This window comes from Rutidosis leptorrhynchoides, chromosome 4, assembly GCF_046630445.1.
Source record: "Rutidosis leptorrhynchoides isolate AG116_Rl617_1_P2 chromosome 4, CSIRO_AGI_Rlap_v1, whole genome shotgun sequence".
Taxonomy (NCBI): Eukaryota; Viridiplantae; Streptophyta; class Magnoliopsida; order Asterales; family Asteraceae; genus Rutidosis; species Rutidosis leptorrhynchoides.
The window spans coordinates 405,035,393-405,057,400 of NC_092336.1; the positions used below are offsets into that span (position 1 = coordinate 405,035,393).

The window sequence follows — 22,008 nt, forward strand, 5'->3', positions numbered from 1 at the left end:
TTTGTGTTGACGTTTTTAAGCATGTTTTTCTCAGGTGCTTAAGGTTGCTTGCTTCCGCTGTTGTACTAGTCATGCCTTGTAGACACCCGCTGCGCTTGTTAGAGTTGTCACCGCATGAAATATTTTATTTGCATTCAAACTATGTTACCTTTTGAAACAATGATTTGTAACGACTATTGGGTCACGCACTATTACTAATTTCTTCTGTTCATTGAAGCATACTTTTGTTGTAAGACATTTGATGTTGGTTAAGACATCACCTTTATTCATGAATGCAAACTTCTTTTGAAACCGCATATAGTATTTGACCTTGTAATGATCCTGTTGTTGATGATTCGTACACGATGGTTTTGTACGGGGCATCACACTTTGTACGGTCAACATATATAAGCCGTGTCGGAAGCTCTGGTTGTGGATGAGCCCGTTAGTGTTAAGGATGTTGTGGATGACGACTGCCCCGGGGTTAATGATGTTGTTGATCCACCTTCGATGGTCGAATATCGAGTTAATGATGTTGTGGTAGAGGTCCCTATTTCGGTTAAGGTCCCTATTTCGGTTGTGGGTGAATTCTGACAGAATTAATAAATCGTATAGTCCAACAACATGTACAACATATAAGTCCAAGAGTCCATCATTTTCTAAAACCAATTGGTGATAGAGGAACTTCCCCTTTGACTTATATGCATACATTTGTTTTTTGTCCATGATCGATGTGGGATAACTTCCCAACACGCCCCCTCACATCAAGGCGTGGAACGGTCGTAGAGATGGCGGCAAGAAGAAGGCCTGACTCAATCTCTTTGTAGCGACGGCGGCACACTCATGGGGGCCTGACTCGGACTCGCTGTAGAACAAACCGTCCACCTAAGCTCTGATACCATGACAGAATTAATAAATCGTATAGTCCAACAACATGTACAACATATAAGTCCAAGAGTCCATCCTTTTCTAAAACCAATTGGTGATAGAGGGACTTCCCCTTTGACTTATATGCATACATTTGTTTTTTGTCCATGATCGATGTGGGATAACTTCCCAACAAATTCGACTTGCAGTTTGGTAGTATGGGGGATCAAGATGTCATTGGTTCGATACATGTTAGTGATTCCATTGATGTTTCTGATTCGGTTCAAAAAGGGTCGGGGAATCTTTTTTGGTTCAGAATGATGGTGACGATCTTAGTTCAGTTCAAAATGAACCTGTTGCTTCTGCTTTGGTTCAAAATGATGAGCATGTTTCGGTTAATAATGTTGGTGATGCCTTTCATGGTTCTAAGGCCCAAGGTGTTTGTGATTGTATTGGTATGGGTACTGATCGAACAAAAAAGGATCGGGGTGCCAAGTTAAAACAGAAATTGGGGTCGAGCAATGATAGTTTCGTTTTAAGGGATGAGAATGAAGAGGTTATTGATGCTTTAAAGGATAGCAAAAAAAGGTTTTCTAAAGATTTAGCGATTCGCAATGTTAAGCCTCCTTCAACCGGTGTTCTTAGTGAGGGTACTTCGGGTTTAATTGATAATGAGGTGTTGGAGACCCGTGATGATGACGGTGGTGATGAATTCGATGGGAATGTTGGTTTTTTTGAGGGTCTTGAGAAACAAGGTTGTCTCCCTCCTTCCGTGCCGGGTATTAGGATTGGAAGCTCTTCGACAAAGGTTTCATCGTATGCGATTGAAAATCGGGCGCGCAAGAAACTCATTCGATTGAAAGTTGATGGTGTGGTTGTTAAACCGATCATCAAGACTTTGAAAGGTAAGCGGTTGTCGGGTAGTTCGTCTTCGGTTTGTTTTTTTAGTATTGTATGTCGTTTGTTTAGTCAGTCTTGGGTTTTTGTTTTGGTTCTTATATTTGTTTGTGGTCCGAGATCGTTTTCATGATCTGGTTGCTGAAGGTTCGGGTTTAGTTAGTTTTTGCTCTTTGTTTAGTGTTAGGGATTGTTTATTGTTTCCGAGAAGTGCTTTGGTTCACTTGTATCCTTGTTCATCTTTTTCATCTATTGATGAAAAAGATTTTTTTAATGTTATCATTTTAAAAAAAAAAGAGTAAACTAATTTTAATTAAAGTGAATAATGAGCAACCGCTTCGTATAGAACTAACTAACTACTATAAATACATTTTCAACCTTAGTTAAATTAATTATTAAAATTTCTTATTAATTTTGATTCAATTATCTATTTATGATAATATTAAATATTTCACAGAATTATTGCTAACATTTCCATCAGTTAGTTTATGGTTTGTTACCTTTTCAATTAAAACATTTTCCATTTGAACTATTTGAATATATATAGAATATGACAAAGGTATTCTCCGGCCAAAACTAACTTTGTACTCATTTGCACTTTCCATTTTGATCTTTGGGGTGCTCTAACGACCATAACGATATTGTTCTGTTTTGTTTTGTACGTCCTCTTCCAAGCATTCTTTTCTTAGTATGTTCTTTGGCTTTTGTTTTAAATCCATATGGCCGTTAAAAATATTTTAAGAATTTTACTAACAATAGCTCTTATGGTTATCATTAACACGCATAAGAAGCTTGTACATAACGATTATATATTGACTTTTAAGTGGCGGTTATTAAATTGTACACGTTTTTATGAATGTTCACTACAGACTTGAGAGTTGTCATTAGCAAAATTCATAAATTAAATAGTGAGAATCACCGTAAAAGAAAATAGATGCAGCTACCGCTCATTTTTATAGTTTATATACTCCGTATGTAAGAATAAATATATGAAACTTAGATAATCTTTTTTAGAACTTAATACAGAGAGTTATTTGAATAATGTTTGATTTTAACTTATTTGATAAAACTTGTTTTATTGAAATTTATATTTAAATAAGTGTGAATTACATTCTTTACTCCATATTTTTTTAAAATTGGTGTTAACTGCTATTTAAATATATATAATTTAATTTAGTACCACCGAAGCTTGGCTTTAGTGGTATGAAGTGGAATTCAACTTGGGGTACTGCCAACTCAGGTTCAATTCCCACTCAAAGCAGAGAGTTTCTAACCTTTGATGGTACTGCCAACATCAATGCGATTTGGGAAGGTCTCTGGGGGGTTTTCCCAACCTTCGATGGTACTGCCAACTTGGGTTTCCTCTTAACGCGTGTGTGGGTGACTAATGAGAGCATTCGATGTCGATATCGCCGTTTAAAAAAAAAAACAATTTAATTTAGTAATTTCAGTTATTCATACTCCGTATATTGTTATTCGGTACATAACATAAATAATACTACGTACAGTATCAATACTACGTACATAGATACTGTAATAGATATCATATATATTTATCTGACCCTAATTAGAAATAAAACAGACAGTCAGACACTTAAAGTACATGCACGCGATACACATTAGAATGTACGTAGTAGTTTATTTATTGTTTGATGATCTCTATATAAACTGATGTAATAAGAAAGAAAAATGACACCAAATATATCCATTGTTAGGTCTCCATCTACATGTCGCCGGAGAAGAATTATCCGTCTGAACTGGCAACCAACGACGGCAACTTTCACGTCGTGTTCCTCCCTTTATTATGTGCCAGCCACATGATGCCTCTAGTCTGCGTTGCAAGACTGTTTGCGGCCCGTGGCGTCCGTTCAACCATCGTTACATCGAGCCATACTCTCCCCATGTTTCAGGACAACATTAACTTCGATATAGCCCGTGGTTACCCGATTTCGTTTCACACCGTTAACATTCCGCCGTGGAATGGGTTAGCTCAAATAAACGTTGTCCGAAAACCAATGGAACAAGCGGTTCGAGATCTTGTTCCAAATTGTATATTTTCGGACATGTTTCTTACATGGACCGTTGACTTGGCAGATGAACTCAAAATCCCTACATTGATGTTTTATCCAGATAGTATGTTTTTTCATTCTGTTTTATATAGTCTGAAAGTGCACTATTCGAGTACTATTGCGAAATCGGAAGATGGGACCTTTGTTGTTCCGAATTTACCCGATAAAGTTACCATGAAACGGCCAGAGGTCCCTGATGGTGTCAAGTTAAACACAATGTTTGGTGATCTGATAGACGCCATGTTCCGATCAGAGAAGCGAAGTTATGGATTGGTTCATAATTCGTTTTATGAGATTGAACCGGCGTATGCTGATCATATGAAGAAGAGTGTTAACGGACCGAAAATTTGGCATATTGGTCCTTTGTTCCAATTTTTCAACAACAATAATAGTGATTGTTTGACGAAGACGTTTGTACTGGAAAAACCTTACATGTTTACCCGTTTACCTGGTCTGTCGAATATGCACGAATCTCTCTATTGGCTTGACACTCAAAAGCCTAAATCGGTTATATACGCGTGTTTTGGAAGTATGACAACGTTTCCGGCAGCTCAAATTACGGAAATCGCGTTGGCGCTAGAAGAATGCGACCAACCGTTTGTTTGGGTGGTTAAAAAGAAAGACGATAATCGAGAAGAAATCGATGGGCTTCCGGAAGGGTTTGAGGAGCGAATTATGAAGGCGAACAAGGGTTTCATCATTACTGAGTGGGCCCCACAAGTTGAAATACTACAACATTTTGCAGTTGGAAGATTCTTTACTCATTGTGGATGGGGATCAGTGCTTGAAGCTGTGGTTGCTGGGGTGCCATTAGTGACGTGGCCATTAACCGCGGATCATTTTGAAAACGAGAAATTGGTTGAGCTTTTGGGAATTGGAGTTAAGGTTGGTGCAGAGGTTTGGAACCCGGATTTCGATATTACCAGCCCAGTGATTGGGAAACAAATGATTGTAGAAGCGATTGCGAAATTACAAGATGGATCAGATATGGTTGAAATCATCAAACGTAATTTAAAAGAGTTAAGTATGAAAGCGAAACGGAGTGTGCATAAAGGTGGGTCGTCTGCTAACAGTTTAGCTTCATTGATAGAAGATATTAAAGCTTTTAGGTTCACTCCTAAGGCGTGATATGAATTTAGTACCTTGAGAAAGTTCAGTTTATCTTTTGTTGTACCATTTGTAACGGTGTATTCAACGTGGTAAGGTAAGGTTGTGATAAATGTTTTAAACCGTGTTTGATAGGTTTGATATGTATGAATGTCCAATAATGTGATAAAGTTGTGTGAATTTTTTTTTTTTAAAGAAAATCTGATGACTTCCAATTCGTATGGAATTAACAAATATACGAGCTCATCTGAATCACTCATTAACTAAGATCCAGATCCAATTGAGATCCAAACACTAATATAACCAAAGTGAATAAACTAAATTAAAAGCAGGGCGACTAATTTTAACTACAGAGCATAAAACTAACACAGGTACTTACGGCCCAACGGTATCAAGGAGGCTCGTTAACATTGAGGTTATTAGTTTGAGTCGACAAAAAAATATACTACTTGTGCTGCTTAGTATATATCGAGGTTTCGTAACGTCTTGCGTTTGAACCTCATGAACAGTTTTCGCAGTCGGCCGCGTTACCTTTTGGGAGCGGGTTCCGTGGTTTCCTCTCGACACGTGGCACGATATGATCGGGTGAGTGGCTCCACTTCTGGTGGGCCCCGTCAGTGACTCCCTAACCGCTGTCCAAAAAAAGTGTCTGCACAAGGTACCCGTCAACAACTGCACATTTACTAACTCGTGTTTGTTGACTGAATCTGGCTGAGTTACTTGTAGGAAGATTGATAGAATGAGGCTCACAATCAAAAAGTTGTCATGACAAACGTAGGTGGAGAATGGGATGTTATTCTGTTTCTGTAGAAGGGGTCTAACTGCAGGAACTAGCACGCAATGTATCGTAACTAAATGGTCAATCTCTACTTCTCAAGGTTACAACAGGGGACGAAAGAAGTATCATTTTAAACAACGTGGTACCAACTAACTGTTCATTTGGGCAAACCTACACAGTAAGACAAGTCTAGTTTATTGACCGACTAAATTCAATTAATATAATTTGGTCGCATTCATATTGAAACGGTAAAAGTTAATGATATACTAGCACTCATATTGAAACGATAGTCGGAGGCCCTATGATTATGAAATATGAATATAATGTAGTTACCGACGAATGATCATCTTAGTTGACTTTAATCACCTTATATCGCATCTTCCAGCATAAAAGTTTGTTAAACTTTATCAATTGTATTTCAAAGGTTGATTTTTTCCTTTTTGGACCAAAAAAAGGAAAAGAGTTCATTAAACAGCAAAGAAAAACCAAGTACAAAGATTTAGAAAAAGGAAATAAAATAGACAAACATCGACAACGAAGCAAAAGAGAAAAACCTAAAACCAAGAGAACTTAAGTTCGACAATACTACTAGAATTTTGGATCTAAACCACCCAATTGAAGATGCTTTTAAATATGTTGTCGCTCAATTAAGGTCTTCAATGGACTTTGTCAAGTTTGATTGAACATAGCTCCACAACCCTGCAATTTTTAAGGGTTGTTATCGGGTGTCAAGTTTGGTTGAAAATGGACCAGCACTCAAAAAACCGGAAGGTAACTCAACACATTTTGAGCAAACAAAAAAGGATGGAGCTTATGATTATTGGTGTTGTTTAAACAGAGCTGAACTGCTTAGCTTTGATTTGGTGTAAATAAAAAGGAAACTCAGGAGCACGTCATATACAGAGCTACATGGTAGGACTGTTACTGGTAATATTATCTAGGAAATGTATATATATTAGATACAGATATAAAGTAGCAAACAAATGATTAGGTAAACTTGGCATTCGAATTGCAACATAAATCAATCTAATATCCAATCCGTTTCGATTCCAAGACAGTGAACCAAAGCACCTTCAGTGGTTAGACACTACAAGTTAACACTTCGGATGTTAAGACTAATGTCAATTATAATGAACTAAAGTCAAGGTAAGCAGAGGAAATTCAGAAAATGTTACACTTAATATATGAATATATGATGCCATGCAAGGCATAAACTACAAATTAGTATGTAGTTGCTAATTGGTATGTATTTGTTATGACATAGATCAAGTTTCAAAAATTCAAACAATAATTTACATGGAAATGAAGTAATTCATGGCCTAAAAGGGCATTTGCTCGAATGAACAAGCAAGGATTATATAAGCAGAGTTTGATTACAGAGTGGAGGAAGTTCTGGATTTGTTGATGTCGCCATCCTGAGGTGGAGGTGTAGGTAATGATGGGGACGAGACTGCAGCGTGATAAGACGAAGATGCAAGTTGAGCAAGTGCTGGAATTGCACCACCTACATATTTCATTCAATCAAAAAGAGTAATTTAGTTGATGGATACTGTATAACACATAAGAGAGGAGAAAAAGAAGGAGGCACATTTGCACGTGATGATAAGAATACAACATAAATAAGAGACTAACCTGCCAATCCTGCACACGCTGATGAGAAAACTATCACAGGCGGGGCCTGCATGAGAATTTTCAGCCACCAGAAGAAATGAATTCAAGATGAACATCAACAAAATACACAATTGCATCAGAAATAAACAGACGAGTTTTTTTTTTATTATATAACTAATTTTGGATTTTGGATGAAAACAGTTTCTGGTAAACCTAGCTTGGCATGTTATGACCCATACAAAAAATTTTCTTTTACCCAACTCATTCCGCACGCCCATATTATCACCTCCAATCTATGGCATTTATATCCTCCATGAATGGTAGATTTTACAAGCTAATACTCTGTAAATTTAGACATACTAAATGGTGAATCTTAAGTCGCTAACTGGAAGTGAGTGCCCATTAACATGTAGAGTTAGAAACTTACACCAATCAGAAAATGCAACCACATAGGCCCTTTCACCCGCCTTTGAACAACCGGCATAACTACACGATAAAAAGCAATGAATAATACTCTTCAAAGAAAGTTCAATCTGCTAATAATTTAGCGCCTGACATTTGAAAGCTAAATTCCTGGCAACGCATGTATACAAGTCTTGCAAAAGAATCACTACTTGAATTACGAGTACAAACTGACTTATAATGCAGCACCTACCTAGATTGAATCCATAGAATGCACTTGAAACACCACCAACAGCAGACCCAATCTGAATTATCAAGATGGCAAAATAAGACCATTTTAAAAAAACGTGTAAGGAGAAAATTTGAATACACGGAGAAGGTGTTGTCAAGATATATGGAACTTTCTCCAAAAAAAAATTAAAAATCACATTTACATTCATTTTTTTTACATTTAATGCTTATTTTTAATATGAAAAAAACGATTGCTCTCTTCTCCATGCTTTCAAATGAAAACCTAACAGACGAAAGTTACCACTTACCATAGAAAAGCTATCTCTAATAAGGGGTCCAACAGTCCAATCACTGGTTTCCTGCCATCAACCAGATATATAAACAAGAATAGAAGCCCAAAAAAAAAAAAAAAAATTATACATTTCAGCAATCATCCAAAATCCATGATCATAATTAATATTTTTAGTACAACTTGTGAAATTAGACAGTACTAAAGAGACAATAGTTTGATTCATTTCCCAATAGCACTTCCAAACTGCCTACCGTCTGTATTAATCAAAGTTGTAACAAATTTATTTATGGTTTAAATACTAAATCAACCTCTACATCCTACAAACAAAACTTCGGTAGTTTCTAGAAATATTTAAACTGATTAAGAAATAAACCAGAAGTGGTTGTCAAATAAGCTTAGTTAACAGAAGTTACCATATCCTTGGTTAGAGGACCTGCACAGTGCCGACATCTCAACGAACTTCTAGGATCTAAATCACCCATCGCAGCCACACGATATATACTTCAACCTTTCTATAGTTCTAAGCACCAAAATGTAAAAAATGAGGTTAAAAACCGCTACAAAACCTACGTACTCTACGTCATATGCACTTCATATAATACAATTTCACTAAAGATGTTGATTCATTGTTTCTCACAGATGTACTAATTGAATACTGTACACCAAAACAAGCAGCCAATGCTATACACAACTAAAATCTTTACAACAGAAAACACACACACATACAATATATGACAAGTAAATTAGAGTTTGTGATACAATAATAATGGACTTAAAAAAATATATAAATCCAAATATAATATTACTAAACAGATTACAAAAATATGAAACAACTTACAAATTTCAAGTGAAGTAGCTATATACAAAACCAATAGTTTAACATAAATTGCAAACTTATCATACAATTATCAAATCCAATTGTAATTATTATAAGTTATATACGCATAGGTAGCAGTTGTGAGCCCTAATTAAGGTCCACTGAATCGTTATTTTCACTAAACGAACTGCCGAATAACGAACGCTCTGATTCGATCAATCTCAAACACTGATAGAAAATGTTTTATACAAATCATAAGGTTCATACTTACAGTATAAATTCAAGGATAGATATATACAAAGAAGCATCAAACCCTAATCCAGACCTTGGTGTATTGTCGCTGGAAGAAGATCGTCGTTTGAGCTAGCAATACGGTTCGATTGGTTTTATTTGATAGGGATCAATTAAGTATGAAAAGTAACAACTTAATGCCTTGCATTTTAGAGTATCCTACAAAATAAGTCCCCAAACTAAGAATAAGGAAAAATACTCAAAAAGATTGATAGCGTATTGGTATCGTAACTAAATACCGTACCAAAGGGTATTCGATATTGATATCAGTTCCTAGTTTACACAAAAAATGATTTCTATACTGTGCGGTTCAGTATCGATACTCCCGCTATGAAAAATCGAAAGACAAAATTAATATAAAAGACCATAGGAGTAATATGTAATCAGTGGCGGATCTAGGTTTCGTAGTCACTGGTTTCACTAGTTAAAAGTTCAAAAAAAAAAATTACACTATCCAATAGTGTCACACACAAAATATTACACTATCCAGTGGTATCACTAGTTAAAAACTCCGAAAATTTTCCACTGCATCGCGTATTCCAGTGATAGCATGTGCTACCACTGGATCCCATATAGATCCACCATTGTATGTAATATGTAATATGCTTCATGTTAGGGAAAATATATAACGTAAAAAAATAACTATTTGTTCACCTTTGAGAAAACATAGAGCTTGATTATTTAAACTTCGGTTTTATTCAATTCAAATAGATTGATCACGCTGATTACTTCGCTACTTTATTGTCTTCTGTCCGTATTGGAGATAAGTATGTTTATGTATCTGTATCGAGTTCAAGAGGGGTGAGTGAAGAAACCAGAAGTTGGGAAAAGTGGTTCAAGTGATCGTGTGAGACAAATCTATGTCCTGATCAACAACAATAACTTTTCTTCAAAAATTGGTGAAAATTCATATGCTTAAATTGTAAAAGGCCCAAAAGTAACACCAACTGTTTCAAGTGTGAAAAATACTAAAAAGTTATATTGGAGGAGGAGGAATTGCATCAGACTACCAATAATGTAAAGGTCCAGTTACTTATGTGTAAAGAGGTGGAATCAATGCACAATATTTATAATTTGTGCACCCAAGAAGGATTCTCTGTTCTTAATATAAGACATGTTGGTGGCCAATGGATATGGATTTGTTTATCAAATGCTACAGCGTGTAAATTGTTCATGGAAAATAACACAATGAAATCACTTTTATCGGTTATGAAAAATATTTCGGGTGATTTTTCTTGTTGATGAAAGAATGGAGTGGATCGAGATACGTGGATTGCCTTTATGTGAGTGAAAAGCATATGTATATATAAAGGTGGCGAATTTATTTGGTAAATTCATGTTTTTTGAAAGCGAGTAAAATGAGTCGCTAAGTGTTGGTCGAGTATGTATCAAACTAAAATCAACATATATATATATATATATATATATATATATATATATATATATATATATATATATATATATATATATATATATATATATATATATATATATATATATTTTAGATAAAAGCTATTCACCCGGTAAATATTTTAAATCCCAAATCATACATTACATTACACTATATTATGTGAGTGAAAATCACAAATCCTACATTTCATTTCATTACACTATATTACAGAGTGTATTACATTACATTATACGTTATATTACATTACATTATATTATCTATTATTTTGAACAGAAACACATCAATTCTATAAAATTCAGATCTTATTGTGATGAATGCACTCACATTTATTTTCATTTATTTTATGAAAATTTGGATACACAATGGATAATGAATATTTCCACTAAGTTAACATAATAAGTCAAATAATTATTTTTATCATATCTTAAAATAAGAACATTGTTACAATTGCCCAAACCGGTACACAAATATCAATAGCTGACAATACCAACAAAACCACAGTTCTAAAAGTACAAACCTAACATTCCCCTGTACTAACTTTAAGTCATAATTATCATAAATAAAACATAATACGAAAAATGAAGTATAAGTTCACAGTTCACCTCCTTTAAGGGTAATGCTCCCGAAATGTACATTAACAAACACACAAAACTTAAGACTATAGCCCCATTCAAACAACGATATGCTCTTCACAAGTTTCCCCGAAAATGCACGTTTTATATCAGCGCAGGAAACATATACCCACTGGGCGAACGGGTCTTGTGGGCATACAGTGCATTGTGGCCTTAACTTGGCATCCGATTATCCAATGTTTGCCGACATCATAGCTAGCTTGTTACTCGGGATAAATGGTGTTTCGGGGTGGGATGAATCATGAATGAAACTAATAATCTGATCTTCCGGCTGTAAATTGGGATAGAAGTCCAGCTGCTTGAGCTGGTAAAATGTCACCAAACCTGCCCACTTGTCCTTCCGTTAGCATCGAACCAAGTTTCAGCGTGCTCTCCCCAAACCTACTGCCAACCTGAAAAGTTATCAACAAAAACTAAATATCAAGATTGCTTTAATCTTAGGTTGAAGTCCAATGAAACAAGGAAACCAAATCCTCATTCAAACATATAAATTTATTAATTTTGTGAAACTTCCTTATACAGAAACTATATTTCATTAAGGTTGCTGATCGTGTAAGTCAAAGGACGCAAGTATGAGATAGACGTGAGACGGAGACGGTCAGGATCTTGAAAGGTCGAGTTGGTCGAGACGGACATTCACCAACATTGACTTTTAATAATAAATATTTATAAATATTTCAAACAAGAATATTATTAACATACATATTTTGAAAATAAATGATTTACAAATAAGACGATGTTGTTCGTTTAAATAATAAATAGGTTTTTTATAATGTTTTCTTTAATTATTTAATAATTTAGCTTAAAGGATACCATGTAAATCAGTGTTCTTACTTTTTCCGAGCTAATTTTTTAATGGGTTGGGATTTTCATTTACACTAGAACAAGGCCAGACAAAAAGTCAGACTTTTGACTTGACCCGACTTTGACCTGACTTTTTAGCGTTGACAGACTAATTAGAAGTTTTTGAAAACGGGACGGGCTAGTCATCAAACCGTCGCAACGGCCGCCGCAAAGGCCACCGCAACCACCATTTGCAACCATGAAAGGACGTAGCCCCTAATCTTCAACGAGGTCCCATTTCATTAGAAACGTGTGCGTTGAAGATAGTAAGTCCATATTCCCATAAGGCATGAATATAAACTCGACGCACAAGTGAAATTATAAAGAGATTTAACCTGCATGAAAGATTTCAAGAAAGGTGTCGCAACCCCTAAACTTGAACTGTCGTCCATATCCATATTGCGGGAGAGCTCGTCTTGTGTATAATTTCTCCAAGAACTTCTTAAAGAGACATCATCGATAGATGTTGATATGGAGGACTTACTTGTCCCCTTTGCAGATAATACAGGAGCACTGCACAACCAAATTCGAGATCAATAAGCCAATTCTAAGCACAGTTTCATATAAACACAAAAAGTATACAACTAAAAGACAAACCTGATGGGTAAATATTTAAAACGAGGAACGGTAGAGCATCTCATTATATTTGATTCTGAATTTGTAAGTAATTTTTGCATAGTGTCTGTGTACATACGATGAAGCTGCACAAAGAAACCAAACAAGACTGCATGCCGCAGGTAGGTCTGCTTCTCGTTCTCCATAAGGTATGGCTCATACCTACACAAGTAAATGATATTTTTGAAAACTGTGAAATGCTGAAAACCATTATTGTTATTATATTACTTATTAATCTGATAAAAATAAGGTAAATGAAAGCGTACGTGAGCCAGTCTATTGGGTCTAGCCTTTGTGTTAGACGATTCACCAACCCATCAAGGCGATCTTTCATAGCCGACTTTGGTTGTTGCATATCTTGCTTCCTTCTATAAGCCGATTTTGTCTTTGATGTTTTCGATATGTTCTCGTTCCCTTTAATATCACCACCCGACAGAATGTCAGCAGTAAATCTTAGATCCAGTAAAATTTGCAGAACTCCTTTTTCAGACACACGCGTTGCACTAGCATCATCATTAGATAGAAAATCCAAATAAAGATCAATCACCTGCATCAGCATACAAGAAGAATATGACAAACTTAAGGTTGCTCAAAAGTAGCCATAATATAATATTGATATCGAAGCAAGCATTTAAAAATACCTTTTCCAACAATCGTGCAGCCAAATTTTGGAGAATTGGTTTGTCTAGAACATGACCCCCGACTCGGTGGATTTCTTCACAAGCTTGAAATAAATATGAGGTGATATACAAAGACGGCATGGATGGAAGAGAAATTTTGATTTCTGATGGGTGCTCGGCAGATTCGTCTTGTTTGACTATAGTCTCCTCCCAGCCCTATTCAACACAGATAGCATTTTAGATTAATGGCGGCATCACTCAGCTAGAACAGAAACTAAAATAGCACGTGGGAATCAAAAAGGCAAAAGAACGGGACATCGAAATTTGAAATGTAGACTTTCAGATATATATGCTTAAAACTTGAAAGGACTTCAAGAAGATAGCACAAGGGACATACTTATCGCATAGCATTATTTGGTCAAGTTAATCACCTAAAGACCGAGTGTATGTGCCAAGTCACAAAACACTCATTTGATAAAGGAAATACGATTTGCAGCTAAAGAAGATAATTATGCAATGTCAACCACTCCTGGAGTAAAAGTGTAATACATATCAATTTATTAGTTTCCATATAGATGTAGTTTGGAGCGTGTTATGCCTTTTAGTAAGTTCAATGTCTTACATACAAGCATATGCACACGCCAACAATTTTCGAGTCATATAACATTCAAATTGAGTTTTGAAATATAAGCCCGGTTTCTATGTTCAATATAGACTTGTAATATCTTTTTATGGGCTACCATACAGATCAATAAAATGTGGAATAGATTGATGCTTAGCTTCCATTGGAGTAATGAGAAACGAGACAAAGTATATACAAAAAGAGAACTCATTTCCTTAACAGGAAAAACTTGCAACAAAATCAATTCATTTAAGAAAACACCAAGTCCCCAATTTTAAGCCTATGCAGAAAATTTGTGCTCATTCCCAGTAACTTAAAATCCAATTTTCCATGTTTACTGCTAATATATACACGGAGAACACATGTCATGTTAAATCTCACTAGAAAGCAATTATTAATGAGCACTTACTCTCAATGGAGTGGTTGCCGATAAACTTTCATCATTTCTTAGACGGTTTGACAGATTAGTTGACAATTCATCCGAAACCCAAGTAATCCACAAGTTATGAGCTTTAATACAAAGATCCTGTGTTGTTTTTCTAAATTCACCAAGTTGCGGGCTCGAACTATCATCAACTCCAAATAATGCAGAAGCAGCAAGTGAAGATTGTCTTCTAGGTGATGTCAGCAATTTCTTCCCGGGGTTTTCAGACGTAAAAGAATCATACATTCCACTTGAATACCTCAAAAGTGGTGACACTCTACCTGAATTTGCTGCCATAGATTCATTCAACCACATTCGAGGTGACCCAAGTATAACAGGAATATTTCTTGAGTACTTTTGGAATGCAAACAATAGCCTTCCTATAAATAATGACCTCTCGACAATTATACCCGGAGATAGTGAAGAATCATCTTTGAAATGTCCCAATGCTGTATACAAGTTTTCCAATTCGTTTGTAAGTTCTTTAAGTATAGCTGACATACTTTCAAAACACTTGCTTTGTAAATATGGTGCTAGTTCCTTTAACCTTAAAGAAGCTTTTGGGGACTCTAAGAAGCTTAACACGTCTTCAAGTACATTCTTGCAATGGTTGTCCACTGCATTTCTAATTCGACCAACTTCATCACCAAAGTACGCATTTAAACAGCTCAGGTAATCACTACTTTCTGAAGATACTCTAGGGCTAGTCAATACACTACCCTTTTTCTTTATTGTCTCCATAAACCAAACCCCGCCACCTAAAGGAGACCTATTCAAACCGGGACCCTCATCAATGGTAAGAATTGACTCCTTCACATTAACAATATCATTCATCTTATCAAATCCATAATGAATAATCGCTTTCATTCTACTTGCAAAAGCCTCTTCAAAAATCTCATCCCAAAGATCATCATCATTGCCTAAAACAAGCTCACGAGTTCTACTCCAAGGCATTTCAATCTCGGAACCAAAAACGCTCTTTAACCACTCCAAACTCCCTGCCAACACATCCTTCCCTTCCATTGTCTCCCTAATCAACTTCTCAGCTGCAGCAAGCTGTTGCCCACTCTCAATCGCATCAATTAAGTACCGCCCGTTGACCTTATTAACAATTTCCTTCCCACAACTCTTCAAAAAATCCAAACAACCCTTTGCAATGAAATCCCGATCTAGCATTACCATTACAGACTCCAACTTCTCCCTAGAAGACTTCCACGACCTTACTTCCTCATCTGGATTTGGTATCCCACCAAACAACTGAGACACGGGCGGTGAATCCAACACCGTTTTATAAAACAACGGCATATCACTCAAAACCTGCAAAAACAACTCCCCTATATGCGCTACACTAACCTGAATCACCTTCAACACTTCACAAAAAACCATAATCACATCCTCACTAACCTCCTTACAACTACCTAACTTCTGCGAGACACAAGCTCGTCTTGACTCGAGCAACAATTTCAAAACCTGTGCCGGATTTAACTCATCGATAACCGCAACAGCAGCAAGAGCATCGGCATAAGCCGAAATCTCAAGCCCTACGGTCTGATCCAACAACAACTTCTCTCGACTCCGCTGCGAAATCTGTCCTTTAAAACTCTCAACAATCTGCCACTGATGTTGTAACAAAGGAAACTTATACAACACATTTTTACTATCACTATCATTCGATAGACCATCATAAACTAATTTCGCTCGAATGTAGCGAGCAGCAGCATCTACAAACATACATTCATCTAAACATCCCCAAATGTTCTCAGGTGTATCAACTATATACTTAACACGACACGCAATACCGTAAATACGAGCCCTAGCAGGATTACTAGATACAGAATTAGAATTATTCGATGAATTATACGTAAGAGAATGAATAATACCGTGATGAATTGAAGAAATGTTATTTGAAATTGAGTGACACGATGACGTCATGTTGACTATTGAATCGGCGGAATCAATGAGATCACGGTAACGATTGCCGACGAGCTGACGGAGGTCTTCGGATTTGTTTTGAATTTGTTTTCGGGTTTCGGATTCAATGATTCGGATCTCGGATATAGGTTTTGAACGGAAGAGTGATTCGGCATCTTTTGATGTTAATGTGGTTGACGGTGAAGATGGTGATTTTGGTGGCGGTGGTGATTGGCCGGTTACTCTCATGGTGGTCGTCGGTGGTGAATCAGATCTTGGAGTGAATTTGTTAATTGGATTTGAAGTTATTGTTGTGTGATTAAAATGGAGATGTAATTTAATTTACAGGTAAGGGTTGATTTTGTCATTTTTTATTTGTTAAGGGGGGCAAAATATAAATTACATTAATGTTTGGTGGAAGTGTACTTAACATTTTGAGTGTTTGTTACTCTTCCTCATCAAAAATAACCATGACTAGAAATGACTAAAATCAGTACAGAAAAATTTCATCCCAAAATAGATTTATTGTTCTTTGACTTGAAGAGAAATCATCCCAAAATATCCTAATGATGAAAGTTTAAATTTCATTATCAACACATCTTGAAATAGATTAAGAAAAAAGTAATAACATGATAACATAGTTAGACCCCGAACAATTATACAAAATTAAGATTCTCACTTCATTAATAATCTAAACCATAAAACTTACATTTAATAAGTAGAAAAAACGACAAACACTCACGAATCGTCATTAAAAGTTTGTTTAAACGTCTCATTTAGACAGTATTTAAGCAAACAACTTACAACGTAGTTAGATGACAACATATAGTATGAGTTACAACATACGATTTCATTAACTGTAACATTCAACGAAATTCACTTAATTCAAAAGAAAATGATAGAGAAATATAATTATAACTTAAATTTATTACAATAACATTTCTATTTATAGAGGCATGCATATGCATATGGGGGTTTTGTTGATTTAAGTGCACATTCCTCTTCCCTTCATTACATGCCTCCTTAATCCAGGAATATGAACATTTGAAATGTAATCTCTCCAATCTATTTTCCCCACATCAAATCCAAATGTCTTGTTTTCTTCTTCTGACATCATTCCCATCAACTTCTGAGTGTTGCTATTATCAAACCTGCCAAAAAAATTATCATTTTTATAAAATTTGCAAAGTATTAACACAATGTAGTTTCATAACTTGCATACGCGAGTTGGGTATTATTGTTTTGTTGTGTAGTATTAGTTCCATATGTGTGTGGTATTTGCTATATTAGCATATCATATGATGTAAGAATTAGTTAAAGTGTAAATGATACTAAATATAAAGTATGATATTACCTTCCACCATAAAATGTGTATGGTTCATATATATTTGCCAAATATTGTGCTTGCTCTACTGATTTCTTGCAAATGTTTTCAAGTTTAAGTGAAAATTTCCCTTTACTTGTAGAACCCGAACTATTGAGTCCGATTCTATTGACTGCATCTTTCCATAAATGAGCGGAGAAATCTTCCATAGACCGATAAAGTTGCATAATTGGTACATTAACCGGCCTCCCTTTTAAGTCCAAACATGGAGAAGAATTAAAGTGTTCATAAAGTAAGCTTGCTAAATCCTTAAAGACCAATGGGTTCACTACAGATGAAGCTATTTGATATATGTAGTTATCTTCGGTTTTACCACCGGATAAGTGTTTTGACATTGCCGCAAGGGTGGCATTCACCACCATATCGGCTGGAACCTGCATCGATATTTCATATCATTCATGAAAAGAGTTGTTGAATTTTGACCCTAAAATATGGGAATTATGAAGTATTTACTTACCACATCAAGAACACCATTCGGGTCAACAAGAAATCCACTTAGTTGTCCCTTTCCGTAGTAAAGTACTATTGGATCCATCATCCTTCAAACAAGAGCAAGGAGTAAAAAAAATGAACTTCGATGTGATTTATAATTGATGGATATAAGGTTCATGAAGCAAATTAAGTTAGAATTAATCTGGAACAGTAAAGGTGTCAATTTCGACCCATTAGCTTATGAAATGGTTTACGAGTAAACAGGTGAAATTGGTGAAACGGGTCAAAAGTCAAGTGTTTTGAATCCTTACAACTTCCTAAACCACTTCAGTTCAATTGGACAAAGAGGTCCTAATGGGTATGCCCAACCCATTTTGATAAGAAAAAATCTGGACGACCCAACCCATATTGCCACCTCTTATAAAAATTGTACCTGTTTCCTTCCATCCATCCTGGAAAAGGTTCTTTGTAAGTGCTTTCGATGACACTAGGCCGAATAATGACTACCGGTATATCTCCTCCCAATTTATCAATCATCATTTCTCCCATCGCCTTAGTGAAAACGTACGTGTCTTGCCACCCGTACAACTTTGCCCTGTTTAAATCTCACAACTCAACAAAATTAGACGTTATAGTTGATTTCAACTTTTGAGTTAGAAGACAATATAAGGATGTATTCAAATACAAATCCATTGTACCTTTCCAATCCAAGTTCTTTTAGCTTTTGACCCATTTCATTTTCTCCCAAAAATTTCTTTGTTTCCAAAACCATTTTTATTTCGTCTTCAACGTTCAACTTTGGCATATGTTTCCCATATATGAGACTCTCGCGTGCTATACTCTCGCCTACATTAAACGGCTTTTCCATAATTTTTCCTTGTCTTTGTCCATTGACATATGCTACAACCAAAAAGAATGTAAAAATATAACTATAATTATAATTCAAGTTTATAATATCTACTATTATGGTGGTAACTATAACTATATTACCTGTAGAAACTTGCAGGAAAAGGTTGAGTTTCTTGCATTTTTTGGCAAAACTCATAAGACGAGTAGGCCCCCCGGTATTAATGTCAAGAGCAACATCATATCTGTGATTCCAAGTTTAGAACTTTAACAGATCTTTACCATTTTCCTACTAAAATGTAATTAATTAACATTGAAAAAATAAAGAAAAAGATAACCTTTCATCAAAAGTAGTATTAGCTGCAGAGTTTACAATTATATCAACATCTTTCGCAATCACATCAGCTGTATCATCATCTAAACCGAGATTGGATTCACAAACATTTCCAATTACAGGAACAAGCTTGCTTAACATGAAAGATTGATATGATTTTCCATAAGCTTGTTGGAGGGACTTGAAAAGTTCAGTATTAATTATCTGTAATGTAGTCCTATATTAAATTTAACTTAACTACTTAATCGTAAAAACTTATGCGCAGGACATACAAAAGAAGAAGAAAAAAAAATGAAAATGCACATACTTCATTATTCAATCTTTCCATTGCAGCTTCCATGTCTTTCGCCTTGATTAGGAGATATATCTTGCCAACATCAGGCACCGTTCGCAGTATCTTCTCTATGAATACTAAATAATGGAACCGAAACATTTTTTTGTTAAAAAAAAGACCTTTTTACAAATAGTAATGTCTCAAATGTGATTATATGAACTTTATTAGTTGACTGACAGTTTAAACTCAGAGGTGGGAGATTTTAAACAATATCAATACACTTTAGGGGAGGATTAAGTTCCTGGCCCATTTCTTGCAAGCTATTCTCTATTACCTTCCAAATTGACCCATTATAGATAAAATGTACCATGAATCTGGTGAGTAAATGGGTCATTTCTTGAACCAAATTGTACCCAACAATTCATAATTTTAGTTAGTATTTGTAGCACAAACCATTAAACACTAAAACATGTTATTCAAAGTGTGAAACCAACAACAATAAAACTAAAACTGATTTAACTAAGTATTCAATTGATGTCATATTTGGGATCTAATGATGGTTTCTTTGTGATATTGATCAATACCTTATGTTTTCAACTATCTTAAGTAATAAAAAACTAACCTTCAATTTTCATCAATCAAATATCAACTTTTAGCAATTGGGTGATCATCCATACACCACCAAAATTATCCATATGCAACTAAATATATATTATAATAGAATGTTGTACTGTACAATCTTTGAAGCAGTTTTAGCAGTATATAGATAAAATATGTTGGTATAGGAATCACTCCCCTAACTTATAAGGTCGAAAACATCGTTCATAGAAAATATATAAAGAAAGGCGATTGCTTGTGTATGTACGTACCTTTACCCAAGAAGCCTGTTGCACCAGTAACAAAAAACCCTTTTCCTTTGAGCACATTCACAATTCCAATTCCAATACCATTACCATTCACACCCATCACAGAAGCATTTTGTGACCCATTGTATAAAACACTCCCATTCCCATTTGGAACCAAAACCAAGTTTTCGGTATCCAAAAGAGCTGTTCCAGGATCCGCATTGACCAAAACGGATCGTTTGTTAGAAACAGGAGGCAACCCATTAGTCTTAATCACATCTCCTTCACTATGACAACAATACATCACACAGTTAATCTTCTTCTTAAACAACCACGGGTAATTCGTATGATCATTACCCGCCAAATTTCGAGACTTTTTTTGTAGAACAAAGATGGAAGAACCAAGAGACATTGTCCCCATCATTTTCAAGAAAAGTGTAAATCAATCACAAGAAAGAAAAAAATGCAAAAACAAAAATCACACAAGGGATGGAACTTGCAAGTTTGGAAGATGTTGGTTGTAAAGTTGGAAACTTTCTTTAGCTAAACATCTCCTACAAATTCAAAAGATGAATAACAAATTTAAAAATTCAAGAAAAGTATAAAAACAGATAAAGAAACAAGTAAACAACAACACACAAATGAATAATAATTTAAGAAAGAAACATGAGGTTTATAAAAAGAAGAAGAAAAAGGTTAGGAGAATGAAGGTAAAGGCTCCCTTTTTGCCATGAAATCACACTTGTGATCACCAACGGCTAAGATGGCGAAAAGTTGTTACTTTTAGCCTATTATTTGATTAATTTAATTGGGTTTAAGAAATTATAAAATATTCATGTGAAAAAGGGCGTGGGATCACTAAAAAATATCCAAGGTTTTGACTTTATTTTCGTTTTGTTTGAAAAAATGATAAGCAAGCAACAATTTCTTAGGTAAAATGTTATTCAACACCTTCAATAGGTTCATCTTCCACCCCATTTATCTGTATTTATACTTGTAGCTTAAAGAAACTTAGTTAAACAACATCATTACTTTGTTATTGAATAGAAGGAAAAATACAATTTAGTTGTGAATTGTAATCCTAACCCGACCCAATATCCAGGGACAAACCTGGGAGTATAACATAAACCACGACCCATCAAAAAGTCTTAACTTTAATATTACCAATTTATTTTATATTTTAATTTTATTGTATCTTAAGAGTTTATCATAAGTGTAAAAGGGACCCAACCGCATGGAATACATGAGTAAAAATCTCGAAAAAATGAAAATGAACCGGTATTGAAAATCGAGTCGATGGGGATTCTGTTTCGGTTCTTGATGTGGGACGAGTTTGGTTTCGATACCATTCGGTTCGGTACCAATGGGTACACGTAAATCGAACATGAATACCAAATTAATAAATGTGTATGACTTTTTGATCCGGTTCACATATGCAAATGAATTTTTTCGGGTTATTATGATACGTGTTTAT

The 22,008-nt window shown here is 35.3% G+C and overlaps 4 protein-coding genes across 6 annotated transcripts; 1 reads left to right on the plus strand and 3 right to left on the minus strand.

Annotated features, from left to right (window-relative positions):
- Positions 1 to 3,470: 3,470 nt before the first annotated feature.
- Positions 3,471 to 4,940, plus strand: LOC139841972 (nuatigenin 3-beta-glucosyltransferase-like). Its single transcript, XM_071832155.1, has one exon. The coding sequence runs from the start codon at positions 3,471 to 3,473 to the stop codon at positions 4,938 to 4,940; it is 1,470 nt and encodes a 489-aa protein (XP_071688256.1).
- A 1,915-nt stretch (positions 4,941 to 6,855) lies between these two features.
- On the minus strand, positions 6,856 to 9,445 carry LOC139844116 (uncharacterized). Of its 3 annotated transcripts, none has more exons than XM_071834327.1 (7): positions 9,322 to 9,445; positions 8,647 to 8,753; positions 8,250 to 8,300; positions 7,964 to 8,015; positions 7,736 to 7,794; positions 7,330 to 7,375; positions 6,856 to 7,201 (listed from the first exon to the last, which is right to left on the minus strand). In XM_071834327.1, exons 2-7 carry the CDS (start codon positions 8,713 to 8,715, stop codon positions 7,071 to 7,073), a joined length of 408 nt encoding a protein of 135 aa, XP_071690428.1. In that variant the 5' UTR covers positions 8,716 to 8,753; positions 9,322 to 9,445; the 3' UTR covers positions 6,856 to 7,070. The 3 variants fall into 3 exon arrangements, with proteins under 3 accessions (XP_071690428.1, XP_071690429.1, XP_071690430.1); XM_071834328.1 differs by having other exon boundaries at positions 9,376 to 9,429; XM_071834329.1 differs by having other exon boundaries at positions 9,349 to 9,371.
- A 1,709-nt stretch (positions 9,446 to 11,154) lies between these two features.
- On the minus strand, positions 11,155 to 16,705 carry LOC139844118 (conserved oligomeric Golgi complex subunit 1). The gene is made up of 6 exons (XM_071834330.1): positions 14,494 to 16,705; positions 13,484 to 13,678; positions 13,109 to 13,389; positions 12,825 to 13,004; positions 12,563 to 12,740; positions 11,155 to 11,776 (listed from the first exon to the last, which is right to left on the minus strand). Exons 1-6 carry the CDS (start codon positions 16,666 to 16,668, stop codon positions 11,636 to 11,638), a joined length of 3,150 nt encoding a protein of 1,049 aa, XP_071690431.1. The 5' UTR covers positions 16,669 to 16,705; the 3' UTR covers positions 11,155 to 11,635.
- A 690-nt stretch (positions 16,706 to 17,395) lies between these two features.
- Positions 17,396 to 20,958, minus strand: LOC139844119 (fatty acyl-CoA reductase 2, chloroplastic-like). Its single transcript, XM_071834331.1, has 9 exons — positions 20,559 to 20,958; positions 19,723 to 19,826; positions 19,420 to 19,619; positions 19,226 to 19,326; positions 18,934 to 19,135; positions 18,669 to 18,830; positions 18,261 to 18,342; positions 17,774 to 18,177; positions 17,396 to 17,570 (listed from the first exon to the last, which is right to left on the minus strand). The coding sequence occupies exons 1-9, from the start codon at positions 20,956 to 20,958 to the stop codon at positions 17,405 to 17,407; spliced, it is 1,821 nt and encodes a 606-aa protein (XP_071690432.1). The 3' UTR covers positions 17,396 to 17,404.
- Between the last annotated feature and the right edge of the window lie 1,050 nt (positions 20,959 to 22,008).